The sequence below is a fragment of the Eptatretus burgeri genome, chromosome 11 (assembly GCF_056783735.1).
Source record: "Eptatretus burgeri isolate ZD-2024b chromosome 11, Ebu_testis_v1, whole genome shotgun sequence".
NCBI classification, from domain to species: Eukaryota; Metazoa; Chordata; class Myxini; order Myxiniformes; family Myxinidae; genus Eptatretus; species Eptatretus burgeri.
The window spans coordinates 27,668,250-27,687,944 of record NC_140971.1 but is presented as its reverse complement, the minus strand read 5'-3'; the positions used below and the strand labels follow the sequence as shown (position 1 = coordinate 27,687,944).

Below are 19,695 nucleotides of genomic sequence, written 5' to 3'. Positions count from 1 at the left end.
GAGACGGCCCAACTGCTCCGTCCGGCGGTCGTCCTCACCACCGAACCCGGCACCAGAACAACATGTCCAAGGTGGGATTGCTGGGTTCGTTAACATCACTGGCATAGCTGATGATCTATGTTGGTTGCTATGGAAACGTGAATGTCTCAGAATCGCACAGGTTTCCGGCAACGTCATAATGCATATTCAATATCCTGAGACCCTGGACTTTGATTTAATCCATGAGGCCAAATGTTTTACCTCGGGTTGGGATTCCCCTCGTTTTTGGTGCAGCCTGCTGCTGCTGCACTATCAATAGGGATGACTTCGGTGACAGCCCTGAGCTAAAGGATGCCAAACATCAACACAGAAACTTCAAACAAAACTTTATTTAAAAAAAAATATTACTTTCCGTTGGCCAACAAATTAAGATTGGTGAACTTCTTATCTTGTCAGATTATTCGTTAATAGTGGAATACATCGCCGTTAGTTTTTCTCTTACATCTGATGAGTGATAATAATGGCGGTGTAACTGGTGGAATCACAACGGCGGTGGATGACGCTGATTTTTATTTCCAGTTTCCACATTCTGTCGCTTTTCCCCTCTCTCTACTTATGGTCCATCGAGGTCGTTTGCACGACTCAGCTCTGCCCTACATAAATTATATAATTTTTTTAAATCTGATATTGTAAATGTTGACATCGGAGCAAATACAGTAAAAGCGGAAGCTGGGTACGTGAATCAAACCTTTTGAATATGTGGGAGTACTTAGCAAACACGGATTACTTGTTTTCGCACGTAACAATGTAATTTTTAAAATTTTATTTGCCGTGAATTGAAGCTTTTGGATAATAATATTACGGTTTGGCGGTCGCATTCACGCACACGCGTTTAGCGCAGTTTCTGGAAGCCATGACGATGTCAGTCGTGCCGGGCTTTATATAGTTTCAGTGACGTCGCTGAATTTTATTACACAGAGCCCCTTCGATTAACGCTACTTGTTCAGGGTGGAAGCATTTGGACCGTTACAATCACGTGGTGTCTTTCAAACAAAAATTATACGAACAAGTTTAGTCGGCCATTGCGTCAATGAAGGTGTTTTGACCTCGGCCACCGTTAAACAACAACAACAACAACGACGTGAGTCGTCGTCCAGTACGTGTTGTGGCCGAGCTATGTCTGTGACGTTTTGTGTTTAATTTACCTCAGTATTTCTTCTGTTACGGCTGCCAAGAAAGCCTGGAGGTGTGTGCACTCGCCTTTTGAGCTGTCCAGCTGCTGAATCTCGACTCGACTGTAAACTGTCGCCCTGGTGTTTCACATTTGAAGGCGACACACGTGTGCGTCGTTAAGCCGGATGACCCGTGGACCGCTAACGGTCGTTGGTTGACCCTGAACATCCCACGGTACCCTTCGCGAAGAGTAGGCGAGTTATCGGCACCGTGGACGATGCCTTCTTTGACCGTGCTGGAAAGGCAACGGCAGTCCACCTATTGTCACTCTTGCCAAGACTCCAAGCAACGACAGCAAATTCTCAATCCACGGGGTCATGAAAAGCGCTTAAGTTGATGAAATGGAGACCAAACGATTTCGTGGAATAACTGTTATAACGTTTCGACTGCTGTCATTTCATACTTTGGTGAAAAGACTTAACCAGACCCAGTGGCTTAATGGTTAGAGTGTCTGATCTGAGTCTGAGTCTGGGTTGGAGTATCTGGTCTGAGTCTGGGTCTGGGTTGGAGTATCTGGTCTGAGTCTGGGTCTGTGTTAGAGTATCTAGTCTGAGTCTGAGTCTGGGTTGGAGTATCTGATCTGAGTCTGAGTCTGGGTTGGAGTATCTGATCTGAGTCTGGGTCTGGGTTAGAGTGTCTGATCTGAGTGTGGGTCTGGGTTAGAGTGTCTGGTCTGAGTCTGAGTCTAGGTTGGAGTGTCTGGGTTTGAGTGTCTCGTCTGTGTCTGAGTCTGGGTTAGAGTGTCTGGTCTGAGTCTGGGTCTGGGTTAGAGTGTCTGATCTGAGTGTGGGTCTGGGTTAGAGTGTCTGGTCTGAGTCTGAGTCTAGGTTGGAGTGTCTGGGTTTGAGTGTCTCGTCTGTGTCTGAGTCTGGGTTAGAGTGTCTGGCCTAGGTTAGAGTGTCTGGTCTGAGTCTGAGTCTGGGTTAGAGTGTCTGGTCTGAGTCTGAGTCTGGGTTAGCATGTCTGGTCTGAGTCTGGGTTAGAGTGTTTGTTCTGAGTCTGAGTTTGGGTTAGAGTGTCTGGTCTGAGTCTGGGTTAGAGTGTCTGGGTTAGAGTGTGTGATCTGAGTCTGAGTCTGGGTTGGAGTGTCTGATCTGGGTCTGGGTTGGAGTGTCTGATCTGAGTCTGGGTCTGGGTTAGAGTGTCTGGTCTGAGTCTGAGTCTGGGTTGGAGTATCTGGTCTGAGTCTGGGTCTGGGTTAGAGTGTCTGGTCTAAGTCTGAGTCTGGGTTAGAGTGTGTGATCTGAGTCTGAGTCTGGGTTGGAGGTCAGGGGCACTGCATCAGCGGCACAGCCGCACCCCTCGCCAAAGCGGCCAAAGAGTCTGCACACGATGGGAACCTGGGAAATTGTTACGAAATAATTAAATTTCAAAAATAAATTCCCCTCAAACGCTCACTGATGAACTCCTGAACGTTTGACGAAGATCTGTTTAGCCATTGAGGAAAAATCGCGACACAGAGACAGACAGACAGACAAACATCCCTTATCGTATAGATTGGTTGCAAATCCCATGCAACTTTAACAGTCTTCTTTTGTTTTCAGCACAAGGCTGTGGGGTAGCATCATTGGCTGAGGGTGCAGCTGTGCCCTCTGCTGGTTCAGACATAATTTGTAATGTGTTAATGATGCTGGGAATAGCTCGCCTACTTTTCGTGAAGGACACCATGGGATCTTTAACGTCCACCGACTAATGCCGGCAGATGGGACGCCCAGTTTAATGTGCAGCCGAGGGACGGCACGTACATTGACGAATCATCCGGCCTGTGAAACCCAGGATGACAGTTTAGAGCTGGGTCTGCATTCAAACCCAGGCTCGACAGCTCAAAGGTGAGTGTGTGTACCACCAGACCATCTTGTTAGCTCTTTCACAATCCACTTCATAAAATATATAAAGCTTATATTTATGATATTGGCAAGGAGTATGCACCCCAGCATGTGTGTGTGTGTGTGTGTGTGTGTGTGTGTGTGTGTGTGTGTGTGTGTGTGTGTGTGTATGTATGTATGTGTGTGTGTGTGTGTGTGTGTGTGTGTGTGTGTGTGTGTGTGTGTGTGTGTGTGTGTGTGTGTGTGTGTTTTCGTTTTCTAGGTGCAGCCTCATGGAAGAGTGAGATGATGGACACAGAGGTGGCATTAGGACCATGCAACCCATGCAATTACATGAGGCCCCACTGCACCATTGTTGCATTTTGCATGCGGCCCCAAAATGACTAACCCTGCCTCTGGAGAGGGGATGTAAAAAAAGTTATCCGAGTAAATGGGGAGTTGTTTATTGGCTTTGCATTATCAGGTTATAGGAATTTCAGATTTACTTTTTATTGTTGAAACATTATCTTTCTTAATTCTCAGGTCACGTGATTCAACATTGGCACTCGATGACAGTTTTGTTGTGATAGCCTTTTTGGGCATTCCTTTCTTAGGATGCTCAGATCCTGAGAATCCCAGGTTAAAATCCCATATACCTAGTTCATTTGTTCATTGTCTCCTAATGTCCTGTGTGATAAATGTAAAAGTTCACCGATGTCCTGATTATCCTTGTCCAGTATGTGATTTATTTGAGTCCCCGGACTCTGTATAGAATTGATTGATGAATTTTGTGTGGACAGTGGCGTGAAAACGGGAAAGCAGGTGGGGGGGGGGGGGCGAAAAACACCTCAATGGATAGGTTATGAGCTGGAGTTGTGCACCTTGACACTGGTTTTTTGAGAGACATGAAGATGCGAGGAAAAAACGGTATTTTTAACCGCACTAATATATTATATTGCGAGACGCCAACCATGATGACGCTGCTTGTTTAATACACGTTTTAACCGTAAGCCCCTTTTTTCTGTGTTCCTATAACGGCCTTTAACAACAAGAACGATAGCTTCATGGTCCTAGGGGACTCGTATGTTCAAAAGAACATACCCTTATATTTCTCAGATAAAAATTAAAAAGTGTTATAAACTTTTATCATGCAGTTCCGTGTGCAATAGTACTTTGTCTTTGTTACCGCTGCCACTGAATGTTGTGTTTTCACCGCTGTCTGCTTGTCTGTGAGCAGGATATCTCAAAAAGTTATGAACGGATTTGGACTAAACTTGGTGGACACGTTGGGTGTTTGACAAAGACAAATCCGGGTGAAGATCCGGATCCGGATACTGCACTGGATTAATTTAGGTGATTCTTAACCACTGAGACATCGGGCCAAAAACGATATCCTGTATCGCACGATATGTGGATGGATTTTGAGGAAACTTGTTTTTTCTGTGTTTGTAGTCACAATGACCCTGGAAGTGGAGTCTGCGTGTGGATGGGTGCTGGATCATGGTGCCAGCATTAACCAAAGCTTCAGCGGAGAGTACATCATCAGGCCTGAAATATTTTCCGTCTCGAGGCCACGATTCTCTTCGGCTGCAAGTCACATCGAAGCTAGAGATGAACATCTGCCGGTTCGTTTGACATCTCTTTGGATTTTGAGAGGCAATTTAAGTTTTGTAATACAGGTGGGGGGGGGGGTATTGTAATCAGCTTTGTCTGTCTGTCTGTCTCTGTGTGTCCATCCGTCCGTCTGCCCGTCACGCGATCTCCTCCTGAACGGTTGTGCAGAAATTCACCAAACTTGGTAGTTATTCTCACCACATGGCAAGAAGGTGTGAGAACAGTATCAGTTTTTAGCCCTGCTCCCTGGGGAGGGGGGTCAAAAGTTCAAATTTCAGAAATTGTGGGCACATCTTAAAACATTTTTCTCATGAAACTTTGTATATGCAATCATCATTGGGGCTGGAGGACACATTAAATATGTCAATTTTTTTGGAGTTGACGCCCTGTTTATTCCCCAGGGGGTGGGGACTTAGCGTCACAGGGTTCAAAACAGGGAGAACAAATTCTTTAACTCAAAATTTGATATTGGGTCAATTTTGGTGGAACTTTATGCCTATTGTTCGCTTAATGGTTACGGTGGTGGGCTTGAGATCCTTGGGTCCTGCGTTGAAATCCTGCTCAGCTGTTGAATTAATACCAGGTGGGGTTGACTCAGCCTGTCATCCTTCCGAGGACCGCAAAATGAGTACCAGCTTGCTGGGACGATTGAGCCATTCAAGTATCCTGCATCGGTGTCGTGATCCATCCAGGATTGTGCCCAATAGTGCAGGAGACTGCTTCGGCAACACCGACGCTCTGCACAGAGTATGGTCCCATACCAGTGGATGGATGGTGGAACTTTGTGTCATCTTTCAACTTTGCTTTAGCTGGGAAGCGTGGCGATTTGCGATGGTGCACCTCTGACTTCGCTCTAGTTTATGTTATTTGATCAGTATTCTATATTTATCATCGCTATTTGATAAATTTGAGGCTCTTCCAACTTTTAAATAGTGAGCTGCATTGTGTTAACATGAATTCTGAATCTGTACTACTATACGGCAAGGTTTGAGTTGCCAGCACTGTTTAAAATATACAAATGAATGATTACTGAACAAGACCATGAACCCATTGAATGAGGGAGGAAAACCTTCATTCATGAGAAGAAAAATAAATAATTGGAATCTCTCTGTGATGAAGCTGTCTCTGGGCGTATCATTTTCACGTCGTCGACAGGTTGGTTGTCTGTCTTCTGCTGCCAAATCACCTTTTGTCAATTCAAACGTACAATAAAGTAGCACAAGCAAATGGATATAGAGTTTAATTGCTGCATATGATGGAGTACACGTGATTGCCTCAACTAAAAATTTCAACACCCAGACCTATTTAAATTAGCACTTGGAATTGGTGAGTGGTCAATGTAGCCTTTGTAGATCCACGAACCCTTCAAATTTGTTGAACTCCAATAATTGGTGATAATCCCCTGTACATGGCGATGTCTGTACTCGCATCTGATTGCACCATGATGTGGCTGTGAGAATAAAAATGACTACCAGTCACTTCGCTGATGTGTTTTCATCAAAAGACAGCATATTGTACTTCACAAACATATTCCATGTCTGTCACTCTCAATGAGGATGTAAAATGATGTGAAACACAAAAATTACTTTAACAATTTGTTGTTGTTGTTGTTGTTGCTGCTGTGGTTCTTTGTGTGCTCTGCCATTTACTTTAATTTGTTTTATTCTGTGTGTTACTTCCATGTCATTCTAAAGCATTCCTGTTGTTGTGGAATAATAAATCTTGCGACTTGAGCCACTGCGTTAAGCTCCCATTCCCGCTTCTTCTTATTTTACGAGGGCTTTTTAAACGGGCATCTTGACGATTAAACGGACACCAATTTTGTTTCTAAGTAAATTCATCATTTGCTTTCCAACCAAGTAAATCGATTATGATCCCCACGCTTTAAAAAAAAAAAAATTGAGGGATATTGTAATCGGCTCCGTCCATCTGTCCATCTGTCTGTCTATCTGCTCATCCATCACGCTATCTCTTAAATGGTTGGGCAGAAATTCACCAAACTTGCTCGTTATGATCACCACATGACAGGAAGGTGTGAGAACAATATCATTTCTGTTCCCACCCCTGGGGTAGGGTCAAAAGATCAAATAACAAAAAAAACAACCAATGTCACCCTCAGGGTGACCCGTATCTTGCCAAAAGGTGACCACGTGTGACTTCTTTAAGGTCACACTGAGGTGAACAGAGCTGCTATCCATCAGGAGCGACTCCTTGAGGAATATCTGCCTACGAGAGATTCCGATGAGAATCGTTCAATAGAGTAACCATGAAAAATATGCATTTGCCACATAACGTCACCAAATGACGTCATAATGTCTCAAGCTTGACATATCTAGAAAGCACTCATCGAGGTGTTCAATTTGAGGTACTACACGATATGGTTCCTAAAACTTGAAAATTTGACCTTGGGGTCAAATATGTTTGACCTCAGGTGCTAACCATGAAGGTCAAGGCCAATCGCCACCAAAAATTAATCAGCTGAGCACCAGACCATGAACTATATTCCCATGAAGTTTGAAGACGATCCGATCAAAATTACTCAAAAAATAAGGGTTTCGTCAACTCCCCTGATTTGCGACAAAGTGACCTTGACCTTTGACCTTGACCTTCAAAATTTTGTGGACTGAAAGGGACCTCTATAGGCCTCTGATATGCGAAGTTACAAAAATTTCCAATGATAACTGTGCTCTGCAGAATTTTTTATACGTGATTACAGACAAACAAACAAAAAAAAACAAAAAACAAAAAAACATACAAGCTGACTAACATTTCTTGCAAAAACTTCGTTTTAGCAAGATAATAAAAAAAACACATGAAGGTCAAGGCCAATCACCACCAAAAATTAATCAGCTGAACACCAGACCATGAACTATATTCCCATGAAGTTTGAAGACGATCCGATCAAAATTACTCAAAATATAAGGGTTTCGTCAACTCCTCTGATTTGCGACAAAGTGACCTTGACCTTTTACTTTGACCTTCAAAATTTTGTGGACTGAAAGGGACCTCTATAGGCCTCTGATATGCAAAGTTACAAAAATTTCCAATGATAACTGTGCTCTGCAGAATTTTTTATACGTGATTACAGACAAACAAACAAAAAAAAACATACAACCTCACTAACATATCTTGCAAAAACTTTGTTTTGGCAAGATAAAAATAAAATGCAATTACGGGTACACTTTCAAACATTCCTTGATTAAATTTAATATATGCAATAAACATTAGGGGTATGTAACGATTACATGAAATATATATCAATGAAATATGTCATTATTTTTTTGGATTTGACCCTCCCCCACCCAGTTAAAGCCCCAGGACCTGGGGTCACAGGGGTCAAAATGGGGAAAAAAATTCAACTCAAAATTTGATATTGGGCTATTTCTTGGTGGAACCTTTTGCCATGTTTAAACTTCGATTTAGGTGGGAAGCGTGGGGATTTGCGATGACGTGCAATCGACCTTGCTCTCGTTTATTCGATGTGATCCCGGGAGGAGGTGTTATTGACATGTTTTTGGTTTTTTTGGCATGTTTTTGATGATAATATGGCGTAAATTATTTGCATAGTATTGACCTTTAAACTGCCTCAATTGCAATGTTCATGTATTTAAAAAAGTCATTGGCCAGAGAGGCAAAAGAAGACATTATGTTTTGGGTCCAAATGACAGAACAGCAACAGCTGCGTCCCTTTCAACAAACCTGGAACATGACATTTAATCCAATGAAGTCTCATATCCTCACAAAGATCATTTATTCATCTCACTCAGTTTCTGCTTCCATGATCAACTTTTGTAAGGCCGGCAGTCATTTGAACTATTGAATGTTACTCGGTTATTACTTCTCTTGAGCAGAACACATTTCAAGGCTGGCCTCAAAATCCAGCCCCAGTTGTATTAAGATTGCTGCAACGATGAGCAATCTCAACTATTATCACCTTGAAAATGCTGCTATCGAGTCATGCGGCCACTTTTGCTTGGCTGGTTTCACTGTATTTTGAAACACTGGAAGTATCAGTTTGAATTACAGTCTTTCAGCAAATCTGATTTGAGGTCATGCACTCCTGTGATTTGGGGAAATCTTCATTGTGTACAATCTTTCATTGGGGTAGCACAAGATAGCACATTCAGTGATGTATTAGGCATGCAGTTGTCCATTTTGGGTTTGAATCTCGATGTAGCACGACTTGACAAAACAACTGCCATTCTTGTTCAGCGTAAAGCATTTATCTAGTTGGGGTTAAATCCATAACAGTCAGCCGGAGTGCTGCATCACGGAGCATACTTACTTTAGGATAAAGCCTGCTGAATTCTTCTCATTTAGTTTGTGTATGTGAATGATCTTCCATTATCTTTTAAAACAGTAAAGGCCATTGTGTGTTGATAGTTTGCTTGGGTGAGGTATATAATAAGCACAAAGTAGTTGGAAGTGGATATGATTTGACGATGATGAGCCAAATGGCTTTTACCAGTGCCTTCATTTTGAGGGGTGTTCAAAAACGTTCTCGGAACTATGTACTCGCAATAATTCAAGACACGCCAACTATTATTTTTCATTACAGTGTCCCTTGACCTCACTTTTCTTGCTCTATTTGTCCTTCAAACTGTCTCTGCCAGTTTTCAGGTTGCTCCTTCAGCCACATCTTCGTTGCTTCAGTGAATTCCTCCATTTTGGCAAATTAGCACGCTACGCAGGTGGGACTTCAAGTGTCATGACAGATATTAGTCACTGGGGACAGGTCAAGGCTGATACAGTTGTTCTAAGCCACAGTCATTCATGGTGGTCTCTGCAACACAGTCCTTGTGCACAGGTGCATTGTCATGAAGGGGGTTTTCTCAGGTTCTCTCAGACCTTTCATCAACATTTCTTAGCGTTTTTTCCTTGATGGCCTATTTAATTTTTTGCATGAGAGCTGGCTGTAAAATCCACTGTGATTGTACTTTTGTGAGGGATAGAGTTAATCAGGAGAATTCCTTCTGGCATCGCAGCAAATCGAGGCCATAGTCTTGCCAGCAGAGATTTCAGTGTGAACTATCTTGGATGGTGGTGATTTCACTATGCCCTCATTGCATGGATTCCAATTTGGTTTCAGGATTCCAATAGTGAAACCACTTTTTTATCATCAGATACCAGACAATCGTTAGTCAGCTTGATCTGTGTCAAACAGTTCAAGAAGGTCGCAACATGATGCCTTTGCTGAAACACCCTTTGCTGAAAATAGTGAGTGTTGAGTTTTGGAGTTGTCAAAGTGTTTATGGTGAAAACACTGCCTTGATAAATTCCAAGTGCTGTGGATATTTTGGTCCTCTTAACCCTTTGATTGCTGTGTCCACATGCTGCCCCACTGTTAGTATGCTGCCTTTTTACCCTCTGTCACATCACTCTTCCATGAACCGAGATTGTCTATCCAAAACAATTTGTGGATCGATCACATCTGCCTGCTATCCAGACCTGGCACCATTTTCAACAGACTCGTGTCCACATTTGTTTACCATTTTCTACTGCAGAATATGAGGGTGCACATTTGCTGTTCAAGGACATCATGCATTTGTGGATTTCTATGGAGTTTGCACCTTCTTTGCATAAAACATCAATGAGACCTATATGTGCAGTCTCAGTAAGATACAGTATGTAACTGCATGAAGGAGTATACTTTGGGTGTTATACTTTCAAACAACAAACGATGTCGTATTAATAAGACAAGAAGGAGAATCGCTGTAAGTTTGCAATGAGCAAGTAATCGTGGCTCTCACGTGCCGACGGATACCCCATTCCATGAATACTTTGAGCACACTTGAACCTTGTGATCCATTCTTGTTCGAGGAAAGATTAAGCCTGCTGACTTATTTGCTTGTATTCAAATGCAAACAATTTATCCTATCATATTTTGCAAATTAGATGATGTTCAATGGTAAAATTTCCACGCAGAACTCCGAGTATTCTTTAACTGATAGAATTCCTGTAAAAATCCAGCCACTAAAATTAACTGCAAATGATGTGGAGCAAGATAAAGCTTTGTTTCTTGTTATTGTGTAAACATTACTTTAAGATAAATGTTATCACTTACAAAACTATGGCAAACACAGCTGAAGCCATTTGTAAGCACAGTTGCAGACATTTAAATAGTCCACAAGTCTCATCGATTCAAAGGTAAAATGTCGTTGTTATTTGTTATCACAATTTTCACAGTTTGAATGTTTTGTTTTTATGTCAAAAAGCACAAATTTCTCAATGTAAAGCACATGTTATGATGGACCAGATGCACATATAAGTTGCCCATCAATGGGGCTTGTCAACCATCTGTCTCCTTTATTTCTCTTCCTCTTTATTTCTCTTCCTCTTTATTTCTCTCCCTCTTTATTTCTCCCCCTCTTTATTTATCCCCCTCAGTGTTATTTCTGTTATTGTTATTTCTCCCCTTCTTTATTTCTTGCCCTCTTTATTTCTACTCCTCTTTACTTCTCTCCCTCTTTATTTCTACTCTTTATTTCTCCCCTCTTTATTTCTACTCTTTATTTCTCTCCCTCTTTATTTCCCCCTTCTTTATTTCTCTCCCTCTTTATTTCTCTCCCTCTTTATTTCTCTCCCTCTTTATTTATACCCCTCTGTATTTATACCCCTCTTTATTTATACCCCTCTTTATTTATACCCCTCTTTATTTCTCTCCCTCTTTATTTCTCTCCCTCTTTATTTCTCTCCCTCTTTATTTCTCTCCCTCTTTATTTTCCCCCTCTTTATTTTCCCCCTCTTTATTTCTCTCCCTCTTTATTCCTCCCCCTCTTTATTCCTACCCCTCTTTATTTTTCCCTCTTTATTTCTACTCCTCTTTATTTCTCACCCTCTTTATTTCTCACCCTCTTTATCTCTCCCCCTCTTTATCTCTCCCCTCTTTATTTCTCCCCCTCTTTATTTCTCTCCCTCTTTATTTCTACTCTTCTTTATTTCTTTCCCTTTATTTATTTCCTTCTTTATTTCTTTCCCTCTTTATTTCTACTCCTCTTTATTCCTCCCCTCTTTATTTCTACTCCTCTTTATTTCTACTCCTCTTTATTTCTACTCCTCTTTATTTCTACTCCTCTTTATTTCTCCCCCTCTTTATTTCTCATCCTCTTTATTTCTACCCCTCTTTATTTATTCCCCTTTATTTCTACTCCTCTTTATTTATTCCCCTTTATTTCTCCTCCTCTTTGTTTCTCCCCCTCTTTGTTTCTCTCACTCTTTGTTTCTCCCCCTCTGTATTTCTCTCTATCTCTATCTCTGTATTTATTTCCATTTTTATTTATCTCCTTTATCTCCTTTGTCTAACATAGGTGATTTAACTTTCCACCAGCTCAAGCTAACAGTCAGAATAACCTGAGTATTTCCAATGGATGGCGGACAAATCTATGCCTCACTCCGTGATCATTTTCACAGCTCGATCGAGATTCCACCCCAGGCAAGGCAGTTGAAATGCTATTCTCCCAACCCCCAAACCACGTCTTTTGAGTTTCAAAGCCTTTCAATATGAAGCATGTCTGGCAGAAATTTATGGTGGACAACGTTTTAAAAAGTTTTCTATTGTTCCAACTTGAATTTCCCTTCCCAACAAACTTCCATGCACTTACCACCTGACACAACTTCTATGCTTGCACATCTTTGTTTTGCCACCTACAAGCGAGCTCTTTATTGCTTAACATGCAGAAAATTCTCTTTGTTTTTGTAACCCCGCTGTAATTTGTTGTTTTTGTAACCCCGCTGTAATTTGTTGTTTTTGTAACCCCGCTGTAATTTGTTGTTTTTGTAACCTCACTGTAATTTGTTGTTTTTGTAACCCCCCTGCAATTTGTTGTTTTTGAAACGCCGCTGTAATTTCTTGTTTTTGAAATGCCGCTGTAATTTGTTGTTTTTGAAACGCCGTTGTAATTTGTTGTTTTTGTAACCCCGCTGTAGTTTGTTGTTTTTGAAACGCCGCTGTAATTTGTTGTTTTTGAAACGCCGCTGTAATTTGTTGTTTTTGTAACCCCGCTGTAATTTGTTGTTTTTGTAACCCCGTTGTAATTTGTTGTTTTTGTAACCCCTCTTTAATTTGTTGTTTTTGTAACCCCGCTGTAATTTGTTGTTTTTGAAACCCCGCTGTAATTTGTTTTTGTATCCTCGCTGTAATTTGTTGTTTTTGTAACCCCGTTGTAATTTGTTGTTTTTGAAACCCCGCTGTAATTTGTTGTTTTTGTAACCCCGTTGTAATTTGTTGTTTTTGTAACCCCGTTGTAATTTGTTGTTTTTGAAACCCCGCTGTAATTTGTTGTTTTTGAAACCCCGCTGTAATTTGTTGTTTTTGTATCCCCGCTGTAATTTGTTGTTTTTGTAACCCCGTTGTAATTTGTTGTTTTTGTAACCCCGTTGTAATTTGTTGTTTTTGAAACCCCGCTGTAATTTGTTGTTTTTGTAACCCCGTTGTAATTTGTTGTTTTTGAAACACCGCTGTAATTTGTTGTTTTTGTAACCCCGTTGTAATTTGTTGTTTTTGTAACCCCGTTGTAATTTGCTGTTTTTGAAACACCGCTGTAATTTGTTGTTTTTGAAACACCGCTGTAATTTGTTGTTTTTGTAACCCCGCTGTAATTTGTTGTTTTTGTAACCCCGCTGTAATTTGTTGTTTTTGAAACACCGCTGTAATTTGTTGTTTTTGAAACACCGCTGTAATTTGTTGTTTTTGAAACACCGCTGTAATTTGTTGTTTTTGAAACACCGCTGTAATTTGTTGTTTTTGAAACACCGCTGTAATTTGTTGTTTTTGAAACACCGCTGTAATTTGTTGTTTTTGAAACACCGCTGTAATTTGTTGTTTTTGAAACACCGCTGTAATTTGTTGTTTTTGAAACACCGCTGTAATTTGTTGTTTTTGAAACACCGCTGTAATTTGTTGTTTTTGAAACACCGCTGTAATTTGTTGTTTTTGAAACACCGCTGTAATTTGTTGTTTTTGAAACACCGCTGTAATTTGTTGTTTTTGAAACACCGCTGTAATTTGTTGTTTTTGAAACACCGTTGTAATTTGTTGTTTTCGAAACACCGCTGTAATTTGTTGTTTTCGAAACACCGCTGTAATTTGTTGTTTTCGAAACACCGCTGTAATTTGTTGTTTTCGAAACACCGCTGTAATTTGTTGTTTTTGAAACACCGCTGTAATTTGTTGTTTTTGAAACACCGCTGTAATTTGTTGTTTTTGAAACACCGCTGTAATTTGTTGTTTTTGAAACACCGCTGTAATTTGTTGTTTTTGAAACACCGCTGTAATTTGTTGTTTTTGAAACACCGCTGTAATTTGTTGTTTTTGAAACACCGCTGTAATTTGTTGTTTTTGTAACCCCGCTGTAATTTGTTGTTTTTGTAACCCCGCTGTAATTTGTTGTTTTTGTAACCCCGCTGTAATTTGTTGTTTTTGTAACCCCGCTGTAATTTGTTGTTTTTGAAACACCGCTGTAATTTGTTGTTTTTGAAACACCGCTGTAATTTGTTGTTTTTGAAACACCGCTGTAATTTGTTGTTTTTGTAACCCCGTTGTAATTTGCTGTTTTTGAAACACCGCTGTAATTTGTTGTTTTTGAAACACCGCTGTAATTTGTTGTTTTTGAATCACCGCTTTAATTTGTTGTTTTCGAAACACCGCTGTAATTTGTTGTTTTCTGTAACCCCGCTGTCATTTGTTGTTTTTGTAACCCTGCTGTAGTTTGTTGTTTTTGAAACGCCGTTGTAATTTGTTGTTTTTGAAACCCTGCTGTACTTTGTTGTTCTTGTAACCCCGTTGTACTTTGTTGTTTTTGTAACCCCGCTGTAGTTTGTTGTTTTTGAAACGCCGCTGTAATTTGTTGTTTTTGAAACGCCGCTGTAATTTGTTGTTTTTGTAGCCCTGCTGTAATTTGTTGTTTTTGAAACCCCGCTGTAATTTGTTTTTGTATCCTCGCTGTAATTTGTTGTTTTTGTAACCCCGTTGTAATTTGTTGTTTTTGTAACCCCGTTGTAATTTGTTGTTTTTGTAACCCCGTTGTAATTTGTTGTTTATGTAACCCCGTTGTAATTTGTTGTTTTTGAAACACCGCTGTAATTTGTTGTTTTTGAAACCCCGCTGTAATTTGTTGTTTTTGTAACCCCGCTGTAATTTGTTGTTTTTGTAACCCCGCTGTAATTTGTTGTTTTTGTAACCCCGTTGTAATTTGTTGTTTTTGTAACCCCGTTGTAATTTGTTGTTTTTGAAACACCGCTGTAATTTGTTGTTTTTGAAACACCGCTGTAATTTGTTGTTTTTGTAACCCCGCTGTAATTTGTTGTTTTTGTAACCCCGCTGTAATTTGTTGTTTTTGTAACCCCGCTGTAATTTGTTGTTTTTGTAACCCCGCTGTAATTTGTTGTTGTTGAAACACCGCTGTAATTTGTTGTTTTTGTAACCCCGTTGTAATTTGCTGTTTTTGAAACACCGCTGTAATTTGTTGTTTTTGAAACACCGCTGTAATTTGTTGTTTTTGAAACACCGCTGTAATTTGTTGTTTTTGAAACACCGCTGTAATTTGTTGTTTTTGAAACACCGCTGTAATTTGTTGTTTTTGAAACACCGCTGTAATTTGTTGTTTTTGAAACACCGCTGTAATTTGTTGTTTTTGAAACACCGCTGTAATTTGTTGTTTTTGAAACACCGCTGTAATTTGTTGTTTTTGAAACACCGCTGTAATTTGTTGTTTTTGAAACACCGTTGTAATTTGTTGTTTTCGAAACACCGCTGTAATTTGTTGTTTTCGAAACACCGCTGTAATTTGTTGTTTTCGAAACACCGCTGTAATTTGTTGTTTTCGAAACACCGCTGTAATTTGTTGTTTTCGAAACACCGCTGTAATTTGTTGTTTTCGAAACACCGCTGTAATTTGTTGTTGTTGAAACACCGCTGTAATTTGTTGTTTTTGAAAGACCGCTGTAATTTGTTGTTTTCGAAACACCGCTGTAATTTGTTGTTTTCGAAACACCGCTGTAATTTGTTGTTTTCGAAACACCGCTGTAATTTGTTGTTTTCGAAACACCGCTGTAATTTGTTGTTTTTGAAACACCGCTGTAATTTGTTGTTTTTGAAACACCGCTGTAATTTGTTGTTTTTGAAACACCGCTGTAATTTGTTGTTTTTGAAACACCGCTGTAATTTGTTGTTTTTGTAACCCCGCTGTAATTTGTTGTTTTTGTAACCCCGCTGTAATTTGTTGTTTTTGTAACCCCATTGTAATTTGTTGTTTTTGTAACCCCTCTTTAATTTGTTGTTTTTGTAACCCCGCTGTAATTTGTTGTTTTTGAAACCCCGCTGTAATTTGTTGTTTTTGTAACCCCGTTGTAATTTGTTGTTTTTGTAACCCCGTTGTAATTTGTTGTTTTTGTAACCCCGTTGTAATTTGTTGTTTATGTAACCCCGTTGTAATTTGTTGTTTTTGAAACACCGCTGTAATTTGTTGTTTTTGAAACCCCGCTGTAATTTGTTGTTTTTGAAACCCCGCTGTAATTTGTTGTTTTTGAAACCCCGCTGTAATTTGTTGTTTTTGTAACCCCGCTGTAATTTGTTGTTTTTGTATCCCCGCTGTAATTTGTTGTTTATGTAACCCCGTTGTAATTTGTTGTTTTTGAAACACCGCTGTAATTTTTTGTTTTTGTAATCCCGCTGTACTTTGTTGTTTTTGTAATCCCATTGTACACCCTACCCCTCATCGTACCTGCGTCCCTTTTTTGTCGACCCTGGTGTCTCTGGTGTTTCCACTTCTACTGTTCCTTTTCTTGTGGACGTCTCTGCGTCCCTGGTGTTTCCCACTTCTACTGTTCCTTTTCTTGTGGTGCGTCCTGATCCGTTCTATGTTCTTGGCTTCTTGCTCTTCCATGAGTCTATGTACACAAAAAACACCAATGCATTTACTTTTGTTTATGCTGATTCACACGTTTTTTGTGACAATTTCAATTGACTCGTTTGTTGCAGAAGAAGCGCAAAGTGGGTGCAAGGAACTGTGGACAAATAGATGCCATGCAGCATCATAACAGTGTAAGACATGTTTGTTTGGTTGTTGTTCTGCATCTTATGATAATGTCTATTATGTTAATATCAGTAATTTCTAACCTTGAGAAATTTTGGATTTTAAAATGTTGTAACTCTGGGTATGTTATTCAAATGTTTCTCATTTTATAAAAATATCAAAAACATTTCCTTCTGGTTGTTTTAATATATATATATATATATATATATATTGTTGCGGATTCGCGCCCGCCGGCGTGCCGACGGCCACGTAACTCGAATCGCGGCACGTCGCCCACCGGACGGACAATCCAGTCGTGACCCTCTCGGACTAACGCCGGGAACCAGTCACGGGTGGACCTTTCGGTCTCACCGCGATCGAGCCAATCAGCCCCCGCGTGGGATAGGGTTGCTCGCCAAATTCGACCTACCTAAGTACCCACGCGGAGGGTAGACCGGGCGATCGCACCTCGCCGCAGGTCGACTTCGGACACGGGCCACTTAAGCGACCCATTCCGTACTATCGGGATAACCGAGCGGTGTTATTCGTCGACCTCGACGGTTCGATTAATTATCGGGCGTATTCAGCCCACTACCAACCCTTTACGTGAAGCAAGACGAGGATTCAATGGGAGAAATGACGAAGCGAAGCGGGAAACAGTTCAACACAAAGCACATTTATTCGCGGCACACGGGAAGCACACATTCAATTCCACCAAAAGCACACAGAAAAGACACAATGCAATTTACACAAAAAGCAAATATAAAAGCGAAAACACAATGCAGAGCTAATACCGACTACCGAGCACACGGCAACACTTATACAATTCTACTTCACAGACGGCGCCGACAACACATACCCAAAACCAAGGAAAAGAAATACCCTCAAGGATGAGGCGGGCCTGAGGCCGAGACCGGGTCGCGCCTACCCGTCTGGTGATGAGACGCGGAGCGGCGATGGCGCCTCAACTCCGCGGGCCTCGCGGACGGTGTCTGGTAGGGGGTGGGAAAGGGGCCCCCTTGGTCGCACTATCTCAGCGCGGGGGGAAACAGGAGGGGGTTGCTGATGCTCGGGGTATAGAGGATCTTTATTATCCCGCGACGAGCGTCTCCACCTCGGCCAGGTCGCGCTGTCGGCCTCCCTCGGGTGCAGCTTCCTGCACGACGCGAGCACCCCCTCGTCTGGTGTCGCCGCCTTTCCACAGCTCCGTCCCCTCCGTTCCGACTCCAACGCACACGACGAGCAGCTCCACCGCCCGCGAAGTCTTAACTCTCTGTTTCCGACTCTCCTACTCTCCGCCTCTCGACTCTCTTGGACTGACGAACACGGTCCTTTTATCCGCCCCGTAACTTCGCCCTCTCATCTTTGACCCCCTCCCTTCGACCTTTCACCTCGCTCCCCATTGGCCCGAGAAAAAGTGGGCGTGAAGGCTTTTTGATCCATAAATTTGCATATATCGATCGCCCTGGAGGCGGGGCCAAATCGCCCCTCGCTCACCGATTGGACGGCAAAAAGTGGGCGTGTCGTTTTTGATCCGTTTTTGAAGCACAAAATCCGTGATTTTGTACACGCTGTTCGGCGCGCGCCCTGCACGAGTCCAACACCGGTACCCACAGGCGGCGCAAGAACGGTGGCGATGCGACGGCTGCGAGGTGTGACGTGAAGGTCGTGGCGGTTGTGGTGAAGCGGCGTTGTGGTTGGTGGTTGATGTTGTGGTTGTGGTGGTAATCATGGCGGTTGGTCCAAATTAAAGATAGTAAAAGAAAAACGGCTATCCTGAAGAGTCGCAGCACGCATAAATGACATGTATTCCCACTAGACAACGGGTTTGGGCCTAACTACACATGTACTTACCGAGATACCTCACCTAAGGGACCTGAATGGTGGTTTGCGAATTTGGTAACCACAACACTACCCCTCCCCTTTTACAGACTCGTCCCGAGTCGTCAAATTTTCGTGTGCCATCATGTGTAGTTTTCCCCTAGTACATTTTACCTACGGATCCCTGAGTGCGACATTCATGGTATTCGTGTCCCCACAATAAATAACCTGAGGGCTGCGTAACTATCTAAACAAACTCACTCACACGGACGACTTAAATAAAATTGCCGGCGCTAGACAGACATGCCGGGGGCGCACTCATATTTACAGTACATCTTAACCTTAACTTACAAATTTTACACTAAACCATGGCCCAGGATCATTGAACTCTGCAAAAAGAAAGCAGTTAGCAGGGAGCCAGGCTGCCCACATGCAGTCTCTGGCTCAAACAATGCAGGTGACAGGGAACGTGGCTGGCTGCTCACACGCAGTCCAAGGCCTTCCCTTTTGAACTGAACGCCGTGAACCACAACGGTGCATGGGCTGCACAAACGTAGTCTCCGTGCCAGCTCAAGTGGCACACGCAATGAGCACAACGAATGGATGCATGAACACAAACACGGTGCACGGGCCGCCACTGCAGGCCCGTGTTGTAGCTGCCAACGGGGCAGTTCTCGCAGCTTGCAAACTGTTGTTTTTACGATCCTGGCGCACATGGCAATGAACAGGGGGAGGGGGGGCAAAGCAAAATTGAACGGGGCTGGTGAACATGGGCAGTGGGCATGGCATGGCAAAGGTGAGCAGGCAAACACAGCCCGCAGAAGAAGGCCGCTGCAGGCAAACTCAGCCCACAGAACCAGGCCGTTGCAGGCAAACACAGCCGGCAGATGAACTGGCCGGCACAGGCCTTGAAGAAAAACAGCCAGCAGATGAACTGGCCGGCACAGGCCTTGCAGCACAGCAGCTGCAGACGATCCAGCCGGCACAGGCCTTGCAGCACAGCAGCTGCAGATGAAGTTGGCCGGCCTCTGCCTTGAAGCAAAACACGGCCAGCCGATGAAATTGGCCAGCTCTTGCCGTTCAGTGGAGGTTGGTGGAGGGAGTGCGGTGGTGCTGGCCACTTGGAAGGCGGGCTCGGACCTACCTACCTGTCTCCCTCCCAACCTATCGCCTTTGCCTGTCACTGTACATACCCACTCCCTTAATTTGTCAAACCCCAATTTAGCCCCAAC

General features: G+C 42.3%; 1 protein-coding gene across 18 annotated transcripts in view; it reads left to right on the top strand.

Annotated features, from left to right (window-relative positions):
- The first annotated feature begins 1,045 nt into the window (after positions 1 to 1,045).
- The window catches only part of METTL4 (methyltransferase 4, N6-adenosine), a 51,748-nt gene continuing 33,098 nt past the window's right edge, over positions 1,046 to 19,695 (top strand). Inside the window, exons 1-5 of one of the 18 annotated variants that reach the window (XM_085847874.1) lie at positions 1,046 to 1,135; positions 3,301 to 3,338; positions 4,255 to 4,370; positions 4,470 to 4,642; positions 16,609 to 16,671. In XM_085847874.1, the coding sequence (XP_085704000.1) occupies positions 4,475 to 4,642; positions 16,609 to 16,671 (231 nt within the window). In that variant the 5' untranslated portion in view covers positions 1,046 to 1,135; positions 3,301 to 3,338; positions 4,255 to 4,370; positions 4,470 to 4,474. The other 17 variants (XM_085847876.1, XM_085847873.1, XM_085847875.1 and 14 more) reach the window with 17 other exon arrangements.